The sequence below is a fragment of the Papaver somniferum genome, unplaced genomic scaffold (genome assembly GCF_003573695.1).
Source record: "Papaver somniferum cultivar HN1 unplaced genomic scaffold, ASM357369v1 unplaced-scaffold_22, whole genome shotgun sequence".
Classification (NCBI taxonomy): Eukaryota; Viridiplantae; Streptophyta; class Magnoliopsida; order Ranunculales; family Papaveraceae; genus Papaver; species Papaver somniferum.
The window spans coordinates 3,839,059-3,865,265 of NW_020632152.1; the positions used below are offsets into that span (position 1 = coordinate 3,839,059).

The 26,207-nt window shown below is 39.1% G+C and overlaps 1 protein-coding gene and 1 long non-coding RNA gene across 3 annotated transcripts; one reads left to right on the forward strand and one right to left on the reverse strand.

Moving 5' to 3' along the window:
• Nucleotides 1-1,794: 1,794 nt before the first annotated feature.
• Nucleotides 1,795-4,435, reverse strand: LOC113340567. 2 transcript variants are annotated; one of them, XM_026585693.1, is made up of 3 exons: nucleotides 4,340-4,435; nucleotides 4,165-4,236; nucleotides 1,795-2,532 (listed from the first exon to the last, which is right to left on the reverse strand). In XM_026585693.1, exons 1-3 carry the CDS (start codon nucleotides 4,373-4,375, stop codon nucleotides 2,383-2,385), a joined length of 258 nt encoding a protein of 85 aa, XP_026441478.1. In that variant the 5' UTR covers nucleotides 4,376-4,435; the 3' UTR covers nucleotides 1,795-2,382. The 2 variants fall into 2 exon arrangements, with proteins under 2 accessions (XP_026441478.1, XP_026441477.1); XM_026585692.1 differs by lacking the exon at nucleotides 1,795-2,532 and having other exon boundaries at nucleotides 2,677-4,236.
• Nucleotides 4,436-23,677: 19,242 nt separating this feature from the next.
• LOC113340479 lies at nucleotides 23,678-25,496 on the forward strand. Its single transcript, XR_003355494.1, has 3 exons — nucleotides 23,678-24,429; nucleotides 24,530-24,628; nucleotides 25,049-25,496. It is a non-coding gene; the product is annotated as an uncharacterized LOC113340479 (long non-coding RNA).
• Nucleotides 25,497-26,207: the final 711 nt, after the last annotated feature.

A 26,207-nucleotide genomic window follows, 5' to 3' on the forward strand; every position in this document is an offset into this window, starting at 1 on the left:
AGGCTCATTAAATAAACTTGCCATGAAGGATACTCAACCTTGCTGACTGGAGATCCCAAGATCAAGGTTTTGAATGAGACAACTAATTTGTGACGGGTCAAAGTAAACACTATCAGAGAATTTCATTCTCTGCCCCTTCCCTATGGTGTAGACGTGATAGTGTGACTGCATGTGAAGGATGACTTTTAACTAAGTCTTAATGAGTTTTATTGTTTCAATTTAAGATTGAAGTGGGGTGCAGTAAACACTCTTGATGGAATTCACCTATCTGAATGTGGAAGTGGGTCGCTTCCTATGAGAATAGAGATGATTCTCTAGAGCATTCTGAGAAATGGGATTTGTCCAGGGCCAAAAAGGACACAACGACACGAACTTGGCAGCACCTAGAGAGATATCACGCGTGGTTATTATCGCGGATTACACCAAACGATGGAAGTTCAAGACATCGCGTTCACTGTCCATCAAGTAGTCCCGACAATTTCTCACTAAGCAAAGGTTCAAGACCTCATGGACACCTCTTTCCTAAGTGGTATTTCTCGCTTTCCGTTTTCTGATTTTTATCGGTATTTCATTCATGTGGGGGATTGTTGGAGAAAATGAGTTTATTGTTTTGGTTTTATGGTCTTGGTGGGAATTGAACTTAGGACCTTTGGGTCTCTAAGAGCACTTACTCATTTTCTTATGAGTGAATGAAATACAACCTTTAGTCCCACATTGGGTATATCTATAGAGGAGTTCCACTGTATAGCTATTCCTTTATGGATAGTTAGTAAAACAATGTGTGTGGAACGAGTGAGGCGAAATATTTTTGTTTTCACTTAGTCTTAGGGCTCGGGCTCGTGCCTACGCCATGGACACGGATCAACCAAGACTTATCACTTTGACAAAATGATTTTAAATTATTTCCTTAAATATTTTACAATCAAACTAAATTCTGTCTTAAATGTGGGGGGCGTGTGACCTGGGTGAATTTATTTTCTAACCAAAAAATAATTTTCTTAATGGCTTTATGTGCATGAATGTCGACATTTTTCTTACCATTTTTTGACTGTTTTATGACAAAATTATGTCGACACCATGCAACATTATTTCGCATGCAGTTTTGATTCGCAAATTAGTGTGCATTGATTTCACCCTCTCCGTTTTCCTATAAAAAAAATTTGACTTCTACATTTCAATTTGTATCCAGAAGAGCTATTATCCTCTTCTTTTCGTCTTTCTCCCTCTGTGTGGTTTTTATTCTTTGTGCCATTGCTGTTGAGTTCGTATGAGTGGGCAAGTATTGTAGTGCTAAGAATATTTGTAACGGGCAGTTTTATCCTGGATACGACTTGACCACAGGGTATAGGCATCACTCATTCTTGAGGGTACCGGTCAACTATCGTGTTAAGGACAGCGTGTTGAACACGTGACTCTGTCCTCTGTTTGCTGATTCCATTGAGTGTTTATTTAAGCGTTTCAGAAATTTATTTCTAACATCTTCTTTGAGTATTTTATTGTTACAGTTGCAACAAAAAACTCCATGAGTCCATTGTAAACATGACTAACCTAATAAGCGACCTGTGCATCCTACATCAGCATCATCAACTTATCCTAGTTCTCTTGTAACGAAGCTATGTAAGTTTAGTTGTTTCTGCAAGATATAATATTGGGAGGGTTGCCCTCCGTGCAGGTTTTGGATTTTATTTGTATTTGAGTCTCATATTTGCACCAAATCCACTTATGAGTTGCCTGCATTGCCCTCCCTACTCTCATCACCATCATCAAACTTAAAAAAATATACCATCACAATATCATCTTAGTCTAATCATATATTTAATCACAATTATAATACGTGCCAACACGACAACACACTAAATTTTCTAATTTCATAATTCTGAAATCTCCCTGCTGTAGCTAATCAAAAACACAAATCTCAGCCGGTGGTAAAAGATAAGTCGGGTGAATTTTCATTACTAAACATTTACCATAAAAAAATGACAATACAGTATTGTGTAGGCATGGAAGCTGCTTTAGAACAAAGGAAAGCGTATTCAGATGAACCGGAAAAAAAAAATGCAGATTAAATAAAAGAAATATAATATGACAATATCATTCAAATTCTAGAAGCCAACTTACATAAACTGATTCCTATAATGCGGATCTTCATTCCTAATCCCACCAGGTGGATCCCAGCACTAACCAAACCATCCATCTTACAATCAATGGGCACAAGGTGGCTCCGCTTCTCTTGCCATGGATCAACACAACTTTGACAGTACTAATCCTTGCTCAGAATGTTAGTTTGAATGCTGAGACAAAACTATGGCATTCTTCAAAAACATTACAGGCTTTCAATTTTGAAGTGTCAGAGCTGGTTTGGTTCTTTTCAATAGCTGTAATTTATAATTGGTAAGTGAAAAAACAAAAGACTTTGCATTTAAGTTTCTTCAGGCATTTTGAAGAAGTTGCGAAGCAGAGGTACCTTGTATATAGAAATGATAAGACCCATGAAATTAGAAATTGCGAAGGTACATTACGAAGACAAAGAATCTGCAAAGTAAAATCTAGGCATTACGAAGATTGGAAGTCTATACAAAGTAAAATCTGCAAGAATTTGAACTGATAAGTAACAGACTGAATTTGTACATTAATTATATTTGAAACAGCAGCCTAAAGATCACTAACACAGGCTAGTACAGAACTTCGAACTTTAAACACCTGAGTTTCAGAAAACATAAACTTGGAACAGATGCATAAGACATGAATTTTTAATATGGCAAAGACAAAACAAGATAAAATTCGTCTCAATCCTTTTCTGTTCCACAAATAACAGAAAAAAGACTCCATTACAGATCTTACTAACCTAATAAACAATAGCGTCAACAAATTCAAAACCAAACAACCAGAAACATCAATTCACATCTAACCATCGCCACCACCAGTATTCTAGTGGACCATTGAGGTAAGAGGACATGAATTTTTACCATGGACCAGTGAGTAACACTCACATTGACATGATGTTCTCCTCAACCTAAAGACTTTATTCTTCTTCACCACCACCACCACCACCAGTATTCTTGTCATCATCATCTTCACCTGAGGAATCGTTCCTATCTTCTTCATGGGAGGCCTCCCATTGTACCTGCCCTAGATAAGTACCCGTACCAAGTGAAAATAGGCTCTCCACATAGACAGATGTATTGCCAGGGCAACCCGCATCATGGACTTTAATAGTTTCAAATGTGACATGTTTTGGGTCATATAGAACAATATGTAAACATCCATCACTCAGCTGTAAGCCTGACACAATCTTTCCACTGTTTAAAAATTGCAAGGGCATATAACTAGCAAATGGCCCAAAATGTTTTCTTACCTCAATGGTGAAAAGTTTGGTCCATGATTCCTCCTCCTCACTGTCCTTCAACTCCCTCACCCTTATGACCTCAGTATTATGACAAAAACAACAAAGCGATCCTCCTAAAACACACAAATTTATTAGGGCATCGACATCAAAATCTGGCAGCAGTGGTACCGCATTGAACTCTTCTGCCTCAAATTCGAAACAAAGAAGGAAAAATCCGTCCAAGAAATCACTCCGTTCAATTTGCACTATCCAATGAAAACCTCCGTTAACAGGCCAGCGACCCATGTCAGACATTTTTGGATAATACAAACCATCTATCTCAACGCTGTCAATTCTTCTCCATGAATTTGCTTTCAGAGTATAGACCGGTACCTCACACCAACCATCGTGCAAAGCCTCCCTCAAATGTACCCACTTTGAAATCCTCAATGTGTTCATCATAACCAAACCCATATTCTACATATCTCTGACGCCTAACACTTTTTGGTTCAATCAGTGGACTAGGTATTCTCTTACATTCATTGGTAGTCGGGTTCCACAAGATAAGAACATAAAAATTGAACTTGTTAACATGTTTTAATAAAACCAAGCCATTACAACAACCTAATACCTCAATTCCATACATGGCAGATTCAACGGGGTATTCGATATGATTAGATTCCTCACATGTAGACAATGATGCATCGTAACTAAAGGTATATATATCATTGTGATGATGGATCATAAGATTGAATTTGCCCATTTCAACAGCATAATCATTTCGCGCTTTAAGAAATTAATGGCATTTTAATTTCCTGTTCCATGATTGGTTTACTCACCTGAATCGCACGATTGACTTCAAAGGAAGCCGAATAAGAATGTCTAACATGACATCCCATGGTAGGTTCATCCTGCATTGAATCAAATCAAAGAACAATTTATTAAAAAAACCCAAAATCAATACCAAAATCAAAATAGCAAATCAAAAACTAGTGTATGAGAGTGAGATAGTACCTGTAAGAATGAAGATGTTTCCGGGTGTTGGGGCATTCCATTGGGAGATGGAGAACCTTATAAGATAGGGTGAAATCTTACACTCTAAGAAGGAAAAATGAACTGGGAAAGTTGGAAAACTCCGTTTAGAAAGGTTTTATCTCAAACAGATATATTCAAATGGACGGTCATAACCTCGTTTGACTAATCTAATCATGACTAGACTGCAAGCAGCTGTATGAACCTCGCAGGCTCACTGTGTAATCTGGCCTAGGCAAGTAGACTTCCAGTCTGTTTGTTTTTTAGGGGACTTGGCGTTTGGATCCGACTCGATCCCAGATTTAGCATGAGTTAGATTTTTTAGTTTAAAACAGAACTGAGTGGCGATTTGACCAAGACCTATTTGAGTTGGGAAATAAAGTGTCTACGACTCATGGGTCCAAACCACTAACTCAAGTATTGTTGAGACAATTGATTAGACCTGAACCCAAAAAAGCAAAACAAAAAATTGAGCTAGATACAAATGAGTCATGTGGTTGCGGTTAGATCTAGACGAGTCAGATTCAGAGTAGTCTAGATCAAAAATAAAAACATGATGCTAGACTCATTCTGTCTACAATGCTATTGCTTACATTTTTGTTGATTCTAGGCTCTTTTAAATTTTGGACTTTAGGCATTTCCTAAGGAATGATTTTTTTGGGGACTACTCAAAAATGGAGGGGGATTACTCTTCATTTTTTGGGTGGATATTTGAAGTAATTTTGAGTCACCCCTTATCTAATTCTTTTTCTAATACCAAACTTGTCCTTGATAATAAAATTGGTTAGTGTATTAATAAGTGAGTGAATTAATGATTAGTGAGATTAAATTAATAATTTGATTTTTTTACTAAAGAAGAATTATTGAGAGAGAGAAGAAGAAGATGAAGATGATAATTAAGATGAGGGTTTTGGAAGAAAAAAAGTTAGATCTTTTTCTTTAAGAGCCACAACAAGAGTGTGATGTTTTGGGTACTCATGAATACTTCAAATTTAGTTAATGGTGCTTGAATTGGCCAAAACATTCCTAAAAATGAACACTTTACAAATTGATCTCCGTTTGGTTAACAAAGTTCGGTTAAAAAATTTGAAGAACAGGTAGCCGAACTCATCTGCAAGTGTAGTTCGGCTAATATTTCTAAAAACACAGGTAGCCGAACTCAGTTTTAATGGAGTTTTTTCTTTCAGAGAAAAGTTCGGTTAGGAAAAAAATAAATACGACGTAACCGATCTAAAAGTTCGGCTGGGAAAAAAAGTGAAAAAATTGTGCGACGTAACCGAACTCAATATATAGGTTTTCAGAGAAAAATTCGGTCAGGAGAAAAAAATTGCGACGTAACCGAACTTAGGAAATAAAATTTGCGACGTAACCGAACTTTTCTCAGAAGGAAAAACCTCCATTAAAAGTTGAGTTCGACAAAGTTTTTCACATAATTCCTCGCCGAACTTTTTTCTGCAACTTACATTTTCAATTCATTTTGATGATTACTTCTCATTTTTGCAACCAAAAACGAATGACAAGTAATGGGTTTGATATAATTTTGATTTTGATTTTGTTTTGTTAATGATTTAAATTAAGTTATATATAGAGGTGGCTGTGGTAGTGGTTCAAGGTGGTCGGTGGTGGTTGTTGTTGATGGTGGTGAGCGGCGGTGGTGGTGAGCAGCAGTGGTGGTGGGAGGAGGTGGTTATATATATAGGTGGAGGTGGTAATATATATATATATATAGGTTAAGGGTATGTTAGTCATTTCCACATTTTAGGACATCCCTTATCATTGTAGGGTGGAAATTTCTATCACAAAGTAGTCCCCACCTTTTTTGAGTAGTCCCCAAAAAATCGTTCTTCCTAATCCTTAAGAAGGCCCTGCTGCTAGCAAATATTGAGTATCCAGTTCTGGATGATACCTAGCATCCTGGGTGTGTAGCTTCTTAAAGAAAGATGTCAATGCCAATTTCATCGACAACACGTTAACAAAGATCGGGGCCTTGCAAAGTCTGCTGGGCATGTGCGATTGGGTATTAATGCTTACACAATGGCAGGTCAATCAGAGTATTCCTTACAGAGCTACAAACAAGATGGGTGCAAGAGTGCAGGTATCTTGCTGAAGCCTTGAAGAGACTGAGAAGAAATTTCTGGCCAACACATTTGCCAAATTTTTGAATATACAAAAGTTAAAGGGGGTAGCTTGAACTTTACAATTTTTCCTTTTTGATGAAACTATGGGTGGAGCGAAGAAGCTGCGACAATAAAGCAATCAAGCATCTGTCTCGAGGTTCTATCAAGTTTCAAGCTACGTCTAGTTGTCAAAAAAGTTGAAGCCAAACTTTAAAAGCTGAAGCCTGCATTTCAGAATTCGAATCTCATTGGGAAACCATTTTTTTTTTTTTGACCTTTCTTTATATTAAGCTATGAAGAGGCCGAGACAAGAGTAAAAAAATGCCGTCATAGAATCATTAAGAAGATTGGAAGCTTATACAAAGTAAAATCTGCAAGAATTTGAATTGGACCTCTGAAGTTCTGCAACAGACCTGTGTTGTAAAAGGCGCTGGGCAAGGCGAGGCGCCAAGCCCACCGCCTAGCTCCCGAGGCGAGCGCCCGAAACTTAGAAAACAACAACAAGCTTAGTTTGGCGCCTTAGGCGCCTTTTTACCTAGGCGGTGGTCCAGCGCTTAGAGCGCCTTTGGTGCTTAAGCAGGGGCGGAGCTAGGATTTTAAGAGAGGGGTTGCAAAAGATTTTTTTTGAAAAAAACATTCATAGCAACTAAAGGTCACCAAGCATATGCTGAAAATAGAGTAGATGTGATGGCGGATGGAGGGAAACTTTCTTTGACAGTGGTGAGTCAATTGGGTGCAATTGATTCTATTTCTACCGAGCAGTGGACAACCTACACCAAAGAAAAGAAAGTAGCATGCAGATAGGAAGTGTAATTGATTCTACAATACTACCTAAGCGCTAAATGCCGTGATATAATTGGGGAAAAAATTGAGAGAAGAAGACGTACACTTTTGCTTTTTTTTTTTTGCTTCCTACTATGATGAGAGAAACAAGTGAAGTGCTTTCACTTGAACTTTGAGGGGGTGCAAACGCTGAGATTTTAGGGGGTGCAAACTTTGTTTCACTTTTTTTTTGGCTTGAAAAACGGAAGACATAGCATAGATTCCAAAAATCAAGGGGGTGCAACTGCCAACCCTTGCAATGGGTTGGCTCCGCCCCTGTGCTTAAGCGCAAAAGGCGCTCGCCTTTTACAACATAGCAACAGAATAAGATCGTACATTAAAATTAAATCTGAAACAGCAGCCTAAAGATCACTAAAACAGGCTGAACTGTTAAACACCTAAACAAAAACCTGGAAAAGATGAATAAGACGTAAATCATTGCTATGGCACAGACCAAACAATCCTTTTCTGTTCACATAAACGTCGCAGGCTATCACTTTTGAAGTGTGAGAACTAGTTCAGATCTTTCATTCACGGCTGTAAATTAAAATCGCTAACTTTTGCTATCCAATGAAAACATCCGTTACTTGTCATCTAGATGACAAGTAATGTACGTACTTCTTCTAGGCTAAGACAAGAATAAAAAGGCCGTGCTGTTCCAGTTTTGCTATCCAATGAAAACATCCGTTAGCAGGCGAACGACCCATATCAGATATTCTGGGATTATATAAACTACTTATATTAATGCTATATAAAGTTCTCCATGAATTTGATTTCAGTGTAAACAAATGCACTTCATAAAAACCATCCGGCCCCGAAGACTCCGTCAAATGCACCACTTTGAAATCCTCAATTTGTTCATCATAACCAAACCCATAATCTTCAGAGCTCCTACGATTTGGTGGATTCTGTAATCTCTTAAATTCATTCATAGTCGGATTCCACAAGATACGAACATGGGACACAATTGATAGGTAAAACCTAGTAACATGCCTTAGTAAAACCAAACCATCACAACACCCTAAAACCTCAATTCCCACATTGTTAAATTTATCTGGGTATAAGAAACGACCAGCAGGATAGACGATATGACTAGTTTTCTCCCATGTAGACAGTGTTGAATTGTAATCGAAGGTATGTATATCATTATGTTTATGGAACATGAGACTGAATTTGCCCATTTCAACAGCATACTGATTTCGTTCTTCAAGAAAATTGGGGCATGTTAATTGATTGTGCCATGAGTGGTTTACGCACCTGAGTCGTGCGATTGACTTCAAAGGAAGCCGAATAAGAATGTCTACTATGATATCCCATGGTAAGTTCATCCTTCTGCAGGAATGAAGGAGTTTGGGGTTTTCCTTCAAATTGGAAAGGAGATGGAGAACCAGAACCACCTTGTAAGCTAGGGCAAAATCTTATACTGGGGAAATGAAATGAAATGGAAATGGGAAAATGACGTTTGGAAGGGTTTAAGAATGTTTTTTCTAAAATATGATTCGATCCGACGGTTATAAACACTTGGTGTACTTGAAGTCTGGGGTTCGAATCCCACTAGCACCAGATTGTGACTACATATAAATTTCTCAACTGCGATATCCCTTTCGTGTTCTTTGTTTTGAATTTCTCTATGCTATAAACTCTGAAGGCAGCAATTTTTAGTTGCAATCTCGGTTCCAGCCAAGGCAGAGAACCATATCAAAGTTTGCTTGCTTACGCAATGACAGGTCAATTGTAGAATTCGTTACAGTGCTAAACCTGGGTTTAGATGTACAAAAACAAGCTTTACGAGAGATGGATCCAGAAGTTGGTGAAAGTTGCAGCTATCTTGCTGAAGCTTTTGTACAAGCACTGCAGTGTGAGCAGGTTGAGAAACTTTCTGGAATGTCGCTTGATATTCTAAACTAGTTGCACAGGGTGCCATAATAGCTGCTGAAGCCAAAATAGCGCAAAGCTTAATTTAATAGCTGAATCCCTTTGTTTCTACTAAGCCAAGAACAGCCAAGAGAGAGCAACAAATGTTCAAGTCAGATAAACTCATTAAGAAAATAGGAAGCTGATACAGAGTAAAATCTGCAAGAATTGGAATTGCATTTCTGAAATTCTGCAACTGACTGAAATTGTACATTAAATCGAATCTGAAATAGCACCCAAAAGATCACTAGAACAGGCTAAAACTGAACTATATAAACACCTAACAAAGAACAAAAACCTGGAAAAAGATAAATAAGACATGAATCTTTGCTATGGTAAAGGCCAAGCAAGATACGACTCGTTGCAATCCTTCTCTATTCTCCATGATAGATCTGACTAACCTAATAAGAAAGCGCGCAGCCTAATTTATAATAGCGCTAACAAAATGCCAATTGAAATAAAACTGAAAAAAACATTCCGACTTGAAAATTTCTAGGGGATCAGCGTGTCACACTAACATTGACTTGCTTATCTCCTCGAGACTTTATTCTTCTTCAGCATCACCACCACCAGTATTCCCGTCATCATCATTATCTTCTTCAGAGGAGGAATTCCAATCTTCATGGGAGGCCTCCCATGATACTTTCCCAAGATATGTACCCGTGCCAAGTGAAAGTAGGCTCTCAACATAGACAAATGTACTCTCCGCGCAAGCCCCTGCAGATCGATCATGGATATTAATCGTTCTAAATGTGTCATGTTCTGGATCATATAAAACAAAATGTAAACATCCATCACTCAGCACTAACCCTAACACAATCTTTCCGTTCTTTAAGAATTGCAAGGGGACATAACTAGAAACTCGCCCAAAATGTTTTCTTAGCCCAATGCTGAAAACTTTGGTCCATGGTTCCTCCTCCCCATTGTCCTTCAACTCCCAAACACTTAAAACCTTACTCTGGTAACAGATACAACAAAGTGATCCTTCCAAAACGCACAAACTTTTTGGTAAAGGTTCGTCCTCGTCCAGCAGTGGCGCCCCAAAAAACTCATTAGTTTCAAATTCAAAACGAAGAAGCAAAAAGCCGTCCGCAAAATTGCTATGATACTGTTCTGCCATCCAATGAAAACATCCGGCAACAGGAAAGAGACCCATATCATAACTTCTTGGAAACAAACTATCTATCTCAACGTTATCAATTCTTCTCCATGAATTTGATTTCAATGTATAAACCTGTACCTCACACCAACCATCCTGCAAACACTGCCAAATGCACCACTTTGAAATCCTCAATTTGTTCGGCATAACCAAACCCATATTCTTCATAGCTCCTGCCGTCAACCTTTGTTCCAATCCGTGGATTCGGTAATCTCTTACATTCGTCAGTAGTCCGGGTTCCACAAGATAAGAACATAGAAATTGATTTTACTAACATGCTTTAGTAAAACCAAACCATTACAAGATCCTAACACCTGGATTCCAAACTTGGTAGATTCGACGGGGTATTTGATATGGTCATACACCTCGCATGTAGACAATGATGTATCATAATTAAATGTATATATGTCATTGTGATCATGGAACATGAGATTGAACTTGCCCATTTCAACTGCATACTCATTTCGAGCTTTAAGAAATTTGGGGCATTTTAAATTATTATTCCACGATTGGTTTACGCACCTGAATCGTACGAGTGACTTCAAAGGAAGCCGAATAAGAATGTCTAATAGGATATCCCATGGTAGGTTCATCCTGCATAAAATCAAGAAGAACAGTTTACTAAAAATCCAAACCAAATCGAAGAGCTAGAAGATGATATTTGGGTGAAATACTTCCACACTTGAAACTGTGGAGTAGAGTTCTTATTTATACTCGAAAAGTATTGTGAAGCAGTTACATAAGTTGTTACAGACTCTATTCAAAAACAGACCGTAAATATAGCCTAAGAATACTTCATAGTTGATTGTTCTGACTGACTCAATGAGACCCGGTGATAGTGCTTATCCTGTTATTGTGAACAAGATGCAGCTGACTCAGTTTGCTTACTAACACCCTCCCTCAAGTTGAACTGGAGTTTACGGATGTTCAATTTGTCACGTAGAAATTGATACCTAGAGGATGACATGCCTTTCGTAAATATGTCAGCGATTTGATCCTTTGAACTAATGAAGTGCACCTGCAGTTGTTTAGCTGCTACTCGTTCACGTACAAAGTGATAGTCGATCTCTATATGCTTTGTTCTTGGTGGAAGATGGGATTTGCTGTCAGATATGTTGCTCCCAAATTGTCACACCATAAGGAAGGCACAGGTGTATGAACTCCTAATTCCTGTAATAGAGACTGAATCCAGATAAGTTCTGAAGTTGCTATAGCAATGCCACGATATTCGGATTCTGTGCTAGACTTTGAAACAGTCTTCTGTTTCCTGGCACTCCAAGAAATAAGATTGCCCCCAAAATAGATACCGTAGCCACTAGTTGAACGCCTGTCATCTAAATTACCTGCCCAATCTGCATCCGAATATACTTTGAGAGAATAGTTCATTTCTGGAGAGAAGAATAAGACGTAGTCAATTGTCTGCTTCAAATAACGTAGAATACGTTTAACTAGTTCCCAATGCTCCATAAAAGGCTCATGCATAAATTGACAGGCCTTGTTAACATCCACTGCTATGTCAGGCCGTGTGATGTGCAGATATTGCAAATCCCCCACAACACTTCTGTAAAGAGTGGGATCAGCAAACAACGCAGTACCCTGTCGACGAACTTGGAGGTTAGCAGTTAGCGGAGTGCATACCGGGTTAACCCCATCCAGTTTGGTGCAATGTAGTAAGTCTGAGATGTATTTCCGTTGGGAAAGTACAAGTTTGTTACCTTGATACAAAACTTAAACACCCAGAAAATAAGAAAGAGGCCCCATGTCTTTAACAGCAAACGCAATGCCTAAATCAGCCACAAGTTGATCTACCAACTTAGATGCAGAGCCTGTCACAATGATATCATCAACATATATCAACACATATGTAGTTGAGCCACCAGAAATTCTGATAAAAAGAGATGAGTCTGCCACTGACGCCTTGAACCCTAACTGGAGAAGATGACTGCTCAGACGAGAAAACCATGCACGCGGTGCTTTTTTGAGACCATACAAGGATTTATGGAGCTTGCAGATGTGATCAGGAAAGTTGGGATCGACATAGCCAGCAGGCTGCTTCATGTATACTTCCTCCTCCAAGACACCATGTAAAAAGGCGTTCTTAACATCAAGTTGACGCAACTTCCAGCCATTCATCACTGCAAGTGATAGAACTAGTCTGATAGTGCAAGGTTTGATTACCGGTGAGAAAGTTTCACCATAATCTACACCCTCTTGATGTGTAAATCCTTTAGCAACCAAGCGCGCTTTATGGCGTTGTATAGTACCATCCGGATTTCTCTTAATCCGAAAGACCCATTTAGACCCAACTACATTCATTCCAGAAACAAACTTTACGAGCGAGTAAGTGCCATTACGTATTAGTGGATTTATCTGATTGTCCATTGCTGCTCTCCATACAGGTATCTTGCAAGCTTTAGAGTAGCACGTCGGCTCCATAAAATCGTCGTCATGCAGAGGATACTTAGTTTCTGCCAGACACAATTTCTGAATTAGTTTGGTAATTACTGATTTAGCACGTGTCACCATCATGTGACCTTGTTTCTCTTGTTGTAGAGTAGGTTGAATTTCAGAGACAACATGAGCAGGAGTCAAGGAATTATCTGCTGACTCTGCTGAAGCAGCCGGTGAAAACTCTGGAGATTCTGGAGCAAAATCCTGAGGCTGCAGCTCTAATGCAGGTGACAGTAGCTGCTGCAGCTGCATCTGAGTAGGTGCAGATGGACTGAAAATAGAAGAGCCAATGATATCTGTGCTTGTTGCAGTAATAGGCTGACAAACGTCAAGAGTATGCTGCTGTCGAGGAGAGAATGGGAATGTGGTTTCTTCAAATCTCACGTGGCGTGAAATATACTGCCTATTGGTTGGCAGATGGAGGCAAATATAGCCTTTATGTGCGGCACTGTATCCTAAAAATACACAAGGAAGTGACCGGGGTTCTAATTTGTTTGCATTGTAAGGCCTTAGACATGGATAAGCTAAGCAACCAAACACTCTAAGAGAAGTATAATCTGGTTTTTTTTTGTATAGCAACTCAAGAGGTTTTTTTGAATCTGTTTTAGATTTAGGTATCCTATTGATTAGATAACAAGCTGTAGTAAAGGCATCTGACCAAAAATCTTTAGGCAAGTGAGCATGAAACATAAGTGCTAGACCACTTTCCGTTACATGCCTTATACGTCTCTCTGCAAGACCATTTTGAGCTGAGGTGTGAGGGCAGGAAAATCTATGTTGAATGCCTGAACTGTTTAAATAGGAGGTAATTCTTTTGTACTCAAGAGCATTGTCAGATTGGAAAACCTTGATTTTGTAACCAGATAAATTTTCTACTTGTTTGTGAAAATGAACAAAAATATTGTAAGCATCAGAGCGATGAACCATTGGAAACACCCAGGTGTAGTGAGAGAAAACATCCATTAACAACATGTAATAACGAAAACCAGTCCTTGAAATTTGTGGAGAAACCCAAATATCAGAAACAATCAAACTTAAAGGTGTATCAAAGGTAGTAGTACTAAGGGAAAAGGGAATTTTTCTACTTTTGCTAACATGACAAGAGTGACAAAAACCGAACTTCTTATTCACAACAGGAAGGGAGAAATTCCTAATTATTTTTGAAACCGTTCCAAGCATGGGGTGACCCAGGCGCTGGTGCCAAACAGGTAAACTGGTTGAGAGAAAGGACCGTGGAGGTTTGGATGGAGAAAAGTCACCTAAGCCATCGAAAATATACAACCCATTTTCACTCCTCCCCTTTAGCAGCATTGATCCTGTGCATTTGTCCTTCACAAGAAAACAGCTTGTGTGAAACTCAAAAAACACGTTGTTGTCTTTACAGAATTGAGAAACAGATAGAAGGTTTGTTTTAATCAGAGGCACACGATAAATCTGATTTAAAAGAAAACAACGGGAATTATGAGTGAATATTGCGTTACCAATATGCGCAATCTCCAGACCATTACCATTACCGACACGAACTTGATCCGTTCCTTCATACTCATGCGGTATACAGATGTTGTTCACATCAGGAGTTAAATGATGGGTCGCACCTGTATCAGTAACCCATTTTCCATTAGGTGGACCATTTGGTAAGGCAATATAAGCTTCAGGAGTTTTGGCATGCTGTTGAGCATCTCTGTCATAGCGAAACCAGCATCGATCTGCAGTATGGTTACGCTTTTTGCAAATCTGACAATAGACTGGACCATCACCAGTATTTCTTGGAGGCTGTTGAGGGCGACGATTGTTATTGTTTGTATGATTTGGTCCTCTTGGTGTATTTGGAACACCTCTTGGTGCAGGTCTGCCTGCAGATGATGAGGAGGAACTGACATAGTTTGCAACTGGTTCTTCCATCTGAGACAGCTGATGTTCTAGCCTCATCTCAAATGTCAGAAGATGAGTTATGAAGGTTGATATGTCCAATTGAGTACTTAATGTTGATGTTTCAGCAGTACTTAATGTTGAAATGTCAGCTGATGTTTCAGCAGTACTTAATGTTGTGACAATTGAGTCATATGTATGATTTAATCCATTGCAAATGGATTTCTTTTTCTCATGAGCAGGTACAGTGTATCCTGTGGCTGCAAGCTGATCAAACAAACGCTTAGCATCATTTAAATACACCTTCAAAGTCTTATTACCTTTGTGCAGATTATGGAGTTGTCTCTTTAAATTCATCTGGTGAGCAAAGGTTTTTGGAGCAAACTCAGACTCCAAGGTATCCCATATCTCTTGTGCAGTATCAAGCTCTGCAACTACACTGAGAACCTCAGGAGTCAAGGTAGAATTGAGCCAACCAACGATCAAAGAGTTCTGGTGCTCATATGCTGTAAACGCAGGATTAATATCCTCACTTTCTGGTAGATTTCTTGGTGGTTTTTGTTTTGATCCATCAATAAAACCTGTTAGGTCATAGCCTTTCAGTATGGGCTTGAACTGAGCCTTCCACAATACGTGATTAGTGCCAGTATGTTTCAAAGTAACAAGGTGATGGATTTGAACCTGGCGTAGAGTGGTTGTAACCTCTGCCATTGTTTGGATTTTTTTTGGATAGGTGCGGAAGCTGGATTTTGGATCTATAGCCTGATACCAAGCTAGAAGATGATATTTGGGTGAAATACTTCCACACTTGAAATTGTGGAGTAGAGTTCTTATTTATACTCGAAAAGTATTGTGAAGCAGTTACATAAGTTGTTACAGACTCTATTCAAAAACAGACCATAAATATAGCCTAAGAATACTTCATAGTTGATTGTTCTGACTGACTCAATGAAACCCGGTGATAGTGCTTATCCTGTTATTGTGAACAGATGCAGCTGACTCAGTTTGCTTACTAACACGAAGTAAATCAGCAAATAGCTTGTGAGAGTGAGACGGTACCTGCAAGAACGAAGATGTTAGGGGATTCCTTCAAACTACTGAGAGGGAGATTGAAAACCTAGATAGCTAGGGTGAAATGAAATGGGAAAGCGGGAAATTGGAAAAGGGAAAATGGAGAAGGGTTTTATGAAAAAGGGCAGGTCAGGCCGGATAGTATCGGACTCACTTATGAGCACAAGCGGTGCATATAGAAAAGATCGGGCCTAATTTATGTAGAAATCAGTTACTATAAGAGTTTGGACTTTGGACTGATTACCCAAAAATGATAGTTGGACCATGAATTTTGAATTCTTGGTTATTTAAAAGGTGGTCATATTTTGCTTATCTTTTAGACCTAGGAATTCAAATTTAAGGGCTAATTAATCAACAAACTGTAAAATGATATCTTTGTTTCGAGAAATTCATATATTTTGATAATTTCTTCTAAGTGTAAGATTTCTTCAGCCAGATTCCATTAATTGATCTTGGTGTTTAGCTTTCCCTCGATTTTGGAACCATCTGCATGCTTTTGTAGTATCCGGACCCCCTACTCTTCGAATCCGTAAGGGTAATTCCCAGTTTGGTGCAAACTTTCCAACACTATCCTCTCTTTGAGCATATGGAGCCACTGATAATACCAAATCTCCCTTTTCGAATTGTCTTACTTTGACATTTTGGTTATAGGACCTTTCCAATCTGTCTCTGTACTTTTGAGTTTGTTTTTCGGCTGCAACAAGAACACAAGGCCTTACATGAGGTCATCCTTGGTCAGAACATTACACAAGACTAGGATTACCAAAACTTACCAATATGTAGATGGTTGTAATGATTAAGCTATTTGGAACAAGGTGCACGACGTTTTTAAGCAAAAGCTTGAGAAGTCAATAAATATCTTTCTGATATCCTTGGTGCTCATCACGTTGTTATTTTTAGCTGTCTAAATATCTTTCGTGCTCATCACATTGCTATTTGTAACTCTTTTTTATTTGCAGACGATAGCTATTTTTAGCTGTCTAAATATCTTTTGATATCTTATGTTCGTTAAAAAAAATGTCCATGTTTTAATTGAGTTTGAAACTCCAAGCTATAAATAGTCTTAACATCATGTTCGTTTTCACTCAACTTAGCAAAAGTACAATCTCCTGCTATATCTATACCAAAGTTAATTAGCTATGGCAGGAAGCACTTCTAGAATGGGCGCCATTCTTCTTATTGCCTTTGCGTTTGCCACTCATTTTCTAGTGTGTCATGCTGGTATGTAATACTTACTCCCTGGTGTGAATTCTTTCTTAGTTTCTTATTATGTGATGTGAGTGCATGGAGATAGTGATTTATTATTTTTCAAGATTAATAGACCATATATTGACCATATATTTGGGTCACCGTATTTTGGGAAACTATGTAAAACATATATATCCTAGTTTATGGAATAATAAAGTTTATGGGAAAAATATCTCCCCACATGGTATCAATAGCCAAAAATTGATCCATCTTCTTCTTCTCTAACAACTTCAATGGCGGGTGATAAAAAAACCCTACATCCGGCCTTTACCGTCACCAACATCAAAAATCTCGTACCCATATTTTTAGACATCAAACAAGATGAGTATTCTTCATGGGTTTTCTTGTGTAAACTCCATCTTCAAGCACACAACCTAATGTTTCTCATAGATGCATCAGTCCCGCCGTCGGATCTAGACGCCTCTACCGTTCTTCAACTAGATGCTCTCTGCCGCCAATGGATGTTCTCCACCATGGCCAAAGATTTGATGCTTACTGTTCTCAAATCCGGAAACACAACGAAAGAGATTTGGGATCATCTTCAACGTCTTTTCCAAGACAACAAAGGTAGTCGTGCCGCAACCCTTGAGAGTAAGTTTGTAAATCTCAAATTTATTGATTGCAATGATGTTGATGATTACTGTGATAAGCTAAAGGCACTTGCAAATCGATTGAGTGACCTTGATTTTCCCATGAATGATAAACGTTTGGTAATACAACTTGTGAATGGACTTCCGGAAGAGTATAATACCGTTGCCTCTTTTATTCAACAATCCATGCCATCGTTTGACGCCGCTCGGTCTCAACTACGCACTGAGGAGATCCGACGAGAACAAAAATCGAATTCCTTCTCCCACACTTCCCTTGCAGCTGCGAACGAATGGTCTTCACCTGCTGCAGCTGCTTCTCTTCACCTGCTGCGAACGACTGTTGGTCAGACGCCTTCTTCTTCTGTACACCGGCAGGCCCAGAGCGTCACGCCTGATGACCAGCCCAGGTTCCAGATGGGCCGACAACCACCTCTCCTGCCAACACCAGCAGGCCCAAGACGAAAATACCCAACTCCTCCTCACTGGACTCCTAACTGGGCCTCTCCACCAAGCTTGTATCCGGCTGCACCAAGCCCATATCACGATGTCCAGTCTCCACAGAGCTCGTATCCTTATTGGGCTTCACAATACCAAGTTTATGGTCGTGGCCGAGGTCGCCAAAACAGTGGGCGTGGTCGTGGTCGTTGGCGCAGTACTGTGACAGCCCGTTCACCACAAGCTTTCCTCACTCCCACAACTGAATACCTACAGCCGACGGACATTGCCGAAGCCTATAGTTCCATGAGTCTACACACACCGGATGATGCTTTCTACATGGACACGGGTGCAACATCACACATAACGTCTGATCCAGGTACTTTACAAAATGTATCTCACTCTAGCAGTATTCGTTCTATCGTGGTAGGAAACGACAATAGCATTCCAGTCTCCGCTAGCGGCTCTAAGTTTCTAAATATTCCATCCCATCCTCTTGTCCTCAAAGATACTCTTGTTGTTCCTTCCATCATCAAAAACTTAGTCTATGTTCGTAAGTTTACCAATGATAATCATGTGTCTGTTGAGTTTGATCCTTATGGTTTTTCTGTGAAGGATTTGAGTTCGAGGAAGACTATCCTACGATGTGATAGTTCCACGGAGCTCTATCCTATAACCACTTCTTCCGTGTCTACCTCATCGTCGCCATCTCGCCACCTTTCTCTTGCTGTATGTTCACCTGACATTTGGCATCGTCGCCTTGGTCATCCTGGAAAGGTTGTTTTAGATGTCTTAAGATCTCAGTCTTTTATTTAATTTAATAAAGATCATTCTCCTGATCTATGCCATTCTTGTCAAGTTAGCAAACATGTTCGTCTTCCCTTTTATGACACTCAGTCTAATAGTGTTTCCCCTTTTGATATTATTCATAGTGATTTATGGACGTCACCGTTGAATATAGATACGGGATTTCGTTATTATCTTCTTTTCTTGGACGATTTTACAAATTATTTATGGGTGTTTCCTCTAAAATTAAAATCCCAGTTTTACACCAATTTTCTAGAATTTCGATCCTTTGTTGAAACACAATTTGAACGTCCCATTAAATCTTTCCAATGCGACATGGGTCGCGAATTTGACAACTCCTCTTTTCACAACTTTGCTACTCAAAATGGATTGGTTTTCCGTTTCTCTTGTCTTCACACCTCTTCTCAAAATGGTAAGGACGAACGCATGATTCGCCGTATCAATGACATTACTCGTACTCTGATGTCTCATGCTTTCGTTCCCCCAAAATATTGGGCTCATTCACTACTTATGGCAGTCTATCTTCACAACATTCTCCCAACTAAAATTCTCCATTTCCGCTCACCCGCATCAATTCTCTACAAACGACAACCTACATATCATCATCTTCGCACCTTTGGTTGTCTTTGCTATCCTAATCTCTCTTCCACAACACCGCACAAGCTTGCTCCTCGCTCAACTAGATGTATATTCCTTGGTTTTCCACCTAATCATCGTGGTTATCGTTGTCTTGACATTGCCACTAAGAAGTTTATTATCTCCAGACATGTCACTTTTGATGAAAATGTCTTCCCTTATTCCGAATCATCATCTCCAGAACTGTCCGCCTATTCCGACCAACTACAGTCTCCCATCCATCCTTTTTTGCGATCACTGACGCAAATTTCCGCATACCCTTCTAATGCTGGTCCACCAGCCAACACCTCCATTTCCCCTCCTACGCGGTACACACCACCTCATCGGCGTGTCAGCTCCTCTTCGGGTCCTTCGGCGCCCACTCAGTCTTCCCCAGCCTTGTCTCCAGTTCCCTCGTCTCCTGTGTCCATCCAGTCTTCGCCAGCGTCAGCTGTTGCCACTCCTCCAGCTGATCCCCCATCAACACGACCAGCCACTCGTGATACTCGTGGAATTTTCCGTCCTATCCAGCGGCTAAACCTTAATGTCCAACATACCTCTTCCATTTCTCCCCTTCCACGCTCTCACCTTCATGCCCTTAGCGATCCAAATTGGAATCCTGCCATGAAAGATGAATACACTGCTATGATTGACACACATACCTGGGATCTCATCCCTCGTCCTCGTAACGCTCATATTATTCGATCGATGTGGTTATTTCGTCACAAATTTAATTCGGATGGCACTCTACAGCGTTACAAGGCCCGACTAGTGGCAAATGGCAAATCTCAACAGGTTGGATTTGATTGTTTTGAGACGTTTAGTCCGGTTGTTAAGCCTGCGACTATACGTACTGTACTCAGTATAGCCGTTTCACGGTCTTGGCGTATTCATAGTTGGACGTCAAGAATGCCTTTCTTCACGGCGACTTGGCCAAAACCGTCTATATGCATCAACCACCAGGTTTTGTTGATTCTGCTCATCCTGATTATGTATGTCGCCTTCGACGGTCCCTTTATGGCCTCAAGAAGGCTCCCCGAGCATGGTTTCAGCATTTTGCACGTTTTATTATTGGTTCTGGTTTTCGTGGCAGTGTTTGTGATCCATCTCTATTTGTTTATCACTCTGGTTCGGAGACTGCGTACTTATTACTGTACGTGGATGATATTGTGCTCACTGCTTCTACGGATGCTCTTCTGGATCGTTTCATTGCTTTGATGAAACGAGAATTTGCTTTGACTGACCTCGGTCCGTTACACCAATTTCTGGGTATCACTGTCACACGCTCTGCTTCGGGATTATTTTTGTCCCAGTCTTCTTATGCACAGGATATTATTGCTCGTGCTTCTATGACAAACTGTAATCCAGTAGCCACTCCAGTCGACACTCAATCCAAGCTGAGCGCTGCGTCTGGCCCTGCAATCAGGGATCCACCGTTATACATAAGTCTGGCTGGTGCTCTTCAATACTTGACGTTCACTCGTCCTGATATCTCCTATGCAGTTCAGCAGGTTTGTTTATTTATGCATGATCCGAGGGAACCCCATATGCAGGCTCTAAAACGCATTCTCAGGTATCTTCAGGGCACTATTGACCACGACTTATGTCTTTCGGTTTCACCTGTGACTGGTCTGACTGCATATTCTGATGCTGACTGGGCGGGTTGCCCGGATACTCGACGGTCGACATCCGGATACTGTATTTTTCTTGGAAATAACCTGATCTCTTGGTCTTCTAAACGACAGGTTACTGTGTCCCGTTCTAGTGCAGAGGCGGAATACCGGGGGGTTGCTAATGCTGTTGCTGAGACCACTTGGCTACGCAACTTACTTCTCGAGCTCCACATCCCTCTCAGGCGTGCTACTATTGTTTACTGCGACAATGTCAGTGCGGTGTACATGTCTGGGGATCCTGTTCAGCACCAATGCACCAAACATGTGGAGATTGACATTCATTTTGTCCGAGAACGTGTACGTATTGGTGATATTCACGTTTTGCACATTCCATCTGACAGCCAATATGCAGATATCTTCACCAAGGGTCTTCCACGAGTTTTATTTATTCGTTTTCGTTCTAGTCTAAACGTTTGCTCCTCTCCCGTTTCGACTAAGGGGGTGTAATAGACCATATATTGACCATATATTTGGGTCACCGAATTTTGGGAAACTATGTAAAACATATATATCCTAGTCTATGGAATAATAAAGTTTATGGGAAAAATATCTTCCCACAAAGATGACTTATCCGATCCAATCTAATTTATTAGTTCCCTGGTTACAATTTTAATCTAGTTCCACTCCGATTTTAAACTTTCGACGACTTTACTAGCTTTTACTAAATGTTATGTTTACATTCGACAGTAATTAGATTAGAGTAAATTAGATTGAACGTTTTTTATTCTCTACTAGCTTTAACGTGTTTTACTGTAATTAGATTGAAGATTAGACTTTTTGGAACTATTTTCCAATTTCTTCAAATATTATAATCAATTTTGAGTAAATTACAGTTGGTTAGTTAGTGTCGTCGAAAGATTTTGGTTCCGAAGAAATTTTAGTTACACCGAAGGAAGTTGAAAAAATCAAAATAGTTGTTAAAAGCTTTACATGATACTTTTCAAACTTTTTATGAACTATGCCAGATTCTTTTTTTCTTCTTCTAATATCTTTTAAACTATACTCAGTTTGAGCGACATTTGAAATTAAGGAGCTTAAATATTTGATTTCCTTATTTTTCTCTCCGATTTGAAGAAATATGGTTTAGATTTAGAGATATTAGGAAGAAGAAAAAACGAGAGTGAAATGGTTGTCCAAAATATTTGCATTTTTGCATCTCAAGTACTATGTATTAGGACTCCCTTCAGCCATCCAATTATAGTTTAACAATATGTTTGTTTTCTAAGTGAGTGACTTGGTTTCATGTATCATGGCAATTTATTTTATAATTTCCAGAGTCAAAGGTTAGGCTTGTGAGTTAGATCTCACTCAAAATAAAAACAAATTGTTTGATATCTGACACGAGTTGAATTAGATTCAGATACTGAGTCAACAAAATACAAGCACACTCTTATATCGGATTAAATGAAAATTGATCTGATCATCAAAATAAATTAGATTGGATGTGATATTGTCAAAAGCAATATTATTGGATGATCCATTAGCACCCCCTTACCATGTTATTTATTATTTTTGATTGGCTTTATTTTCTCCCCCTCCTTACCATGTTATTGTTATATATATAATTTGAGTACAAATTGCTGGCCTCACATTGAAAGTTAGGTTAAAAGTTTGAATTCCAGAACTCCTGGCCCCTACCAATAAGAATCAAGAGTTTCCCGGTTTATTTGGCTATTTTTCAGTTTATATAGTTTCCAGCCTTATCTCAAACCCCTAATTATTTTTTTCTCAAAACCATTATCTATTGTCGTATCTTTTCTTCTTCTCTTTCTCTCTCACGATTGTGTCTTCTGAAATCTTGATTTTTTGATTGTTTTGTTAACTTTTGATTTCTTGATTTATTTGACAACTTCTGAAAACACAAGTTGTCGTAACTTTTTTTTTTACTGATTTGAGATGATTCTCTATATTAGGATTCTTTCGGTTATAGCAAACTGATTAAATATTTGTTTTGTTGTATGAGAATGTTGATGTTACAGCAATTGCTGGGAGTGGTTGAAATACTTCAATTGATGACCAATTGTCATCATTTATAGAAGAGAAACCAGCTGGAAAAGCATGAAGATGAATTTTGCATTTTAAACTAGCTAGAGATGTCAAGCGAGAAGAGCAAACTTGGTGATCGAATTTCGCAGCTAATTAGACACATTAATTCGAGCAATATGATAAGTAAACGGGCACGGTTTGTATTGTTTCGTGAAATTCTGCAAATTTTTAGGTTTAGGTTAAGTAAATGATTCATTTTTTTTTCTAAACCTGTGTTGTTTTTATCATTGGATTTTCTGTCAGTCGATATTATCATCTGTTTGACTAATGGCTTTATGTCCACATATATAGGTACTTCGGATGGGTTTCCATATATGCTCTATCTCTCCAAAGCGGTAACTGAGGAAGGTAAAGCCTGGCTTACTCGGGTCGGCATCTCTCAAAAGTGGAACAATCTTGATGTCATGGAGATCAATGATGTGACTAGCTTGGATTTGCATACTCTACCATAATGTAAGTAGCATTCCCCATTGTTCAAATTTGCACCGTACCATTTAGTTCTCTCAGACTCTCACTGATAGGATGTCATCTTATGACTGCCTCAGGGTGATTAACTATGTATGGTTGTTCCTAAGAACTTGATTTGCTTTGATGAAAATTATTCCCTTCACAATTTCATCGTTGATGCCGAAAAGAAACTTCCATCCCTGTAGGAATCAACACTGTGTCTTCTTAAAGTGGGATACCGATATGAAGGTTCTCAGTAGAAATTCCAGGGAAACCCCTCACCACAAGTTTAAGCTAACAATTCAGAAATTTGTTTATTAGATTCTGAGGAAAAGGGTTGCTATATGTTATTGCTTGGCTACAGTTTATGTTGTTGCTATTTGAAGGTCCAAAGGAAGAATCCACTCTGATCAACTAATATTCATCTGCTTCTCACGTTCCACCAATATGATATGCCTAACCCACTATATCACTCAAAATTAGCACAACATCATCAAGGAAAGTTACTATGAATTCAAGAGAAATGGTCAGTCTAAAAGCACAAAATTGGTACTTGATTGCTAATGGATAACAAGGAGGTTGACAACGAAGAACAAATATAGTTGGAATAAGAACAAGCAAAATTAAAAACATGAATATGGTGGGCAGAACTTGGTCTTAATGTAGAGGGCCGTCTCTACTTTCTGGATCTCGATGATAAGCATCCTCCGCATTTTGAGCAAAAACATTTCTGCCGCTAGAAATCTGATTTGGTAACACAAATGCCAAGACATGATATATAGAGCGGTTCTTCAATGATGCAAACCTGGTACGCTGTCCTCAAAACTTCAACTTAGAATTGTATTTATATATGTGGATAGATAGACTGGTAGGGAGGACTAATGTTTATTATTCTTTTTGCAAGGAAGGTATATCTTCCTTGACGGCTTCTGTGATTTGGCTACTGTAAGAGTATAAAATCAGTTCCACCGACTATTTCTTTGTCATGATTCTCTATAAGACTCTAGGTAAGGCAAATAGTGGAATAGATTCAAAATATCATGCATATCGATCTTCACCATGTTATTATTAAGAGTTTTTGCAACATTTTTTCTAGGCACATATACCATGTAAGCATTGTGGACATTATTAGAATTTATGACACTCGACATTCCATGCATTATTATCGTAAAAAAAGAACATGGGACTTAAAGATTTGGGACAGTCGATATGCGTCCGGGCAACGCACAAACAATAGTTCAATCAACTTGAACCCGTGCAACGCACGGGTAAGACCCTAGTTATTATTAATTTATAAACGATTGTAAATGCTAACACCGCACGCTTTTGATACTTGTCACGATGAAAAACAGTTTAATTAAATATGATAATTCATACTGATTGATTTTGCTAATTTCATTGGTTTTTCTTGCTGGTTATACCTACAGTAGTTCAATTTAAGTGCGTATATAACGACGTCCAGGAGATAAGTACTCGCGAATTGGATATTTTCCGCGCTGACCTAGAAGAAGATGGATTTAAAGAAGATTCAAGGGATGGACCTACGGTTACTTTTAAACGCCAACGTGAAAGCGTTCCTGCCATCCTAGGAATTTGCGTTAGGGAGAGACTGTGATACGATATGCTCTGGACTAAGTAAAGCTGTTGCAGACGAGACTACAAAATTAAAGGGTAACTGTGTCGATGATGATGAATTTGTAGGATCTAAATTCTGTACCTGTTGTCAAAAAACTGATTGATAAACGCGTTGATAAAAAGAACAACTTGCGGCTCATTACCATTGAGTTGCACGTTTGATTTACTTAGTATTTGTTTCTATGTGTCTGTCCGTGTGTCAAGTGGGTGGAGGGTCTGGTTGTGTACGTTGTTTTACCTTTCATGTTATTTTCCTAATTTGGCGAATTTGTTAACTTACTCTATAGTGTTTGTATTTTTTTCCTGTTTAATGCATTAGTTTCTGGGAATTATAAATAAACGGCGTGTGTTTTATACATTACTAGATTTGTGCCCGGTGCGTATTTCTTTTAATTTGGTATGCGTGGGTTTGCCCCGCCCAGCCACGTGCGGATGCATTTTTGATTTGGTGTGAGCAAGGTTTCGTCCCGTCCCGTGGAGATGCATTTTTGATTTGATGGGTGAGGGCTTCACCACGCCCGTAGAAATGCATTTTTGATTTGGTGTACGCGGGGTAAAGCCCCGCCTCGTGAAAATGCATTTTTTATTTGGTGTGCCTGGGGCTTCGCCCCTCCCCTTTTGGAGATGCATTTTTTTTTGGTGTGCGCTGGGCTTCGCCCCGTCCCGTGGGATGCATCTTTTATTTGATCTGACTTCGTCCCGTCTTGTGTCGATGCATTTTTTATTTGGTGTGGCGAGCAAACACATAGAATAGGTGGAGAATATGTTTATATTTTATTTATATTTTCATTTTATTTTCGCAGAGAATATACGGGTTTTTTTCCCCTTTATATATTAATTTGGAAAAAAAATCCTTATAAGGTAGATACACGATTTCCAAATTGAAACTGGACTTCCATAAAATTCCAAACATGGTAGGTTAGGTTTTCCTTTTTGACTTTGTAATTTTTA

Bases quoted from the DNA above. Each gene is read 5' to 3' on its own strand.
- LOC113340567 (XM_026585692.1), bottom strand. From the start codon at position 3,799: ATGGGTTTGGTTATGATGAACACATTGAGGATTTCAAAGTGGGTACAT.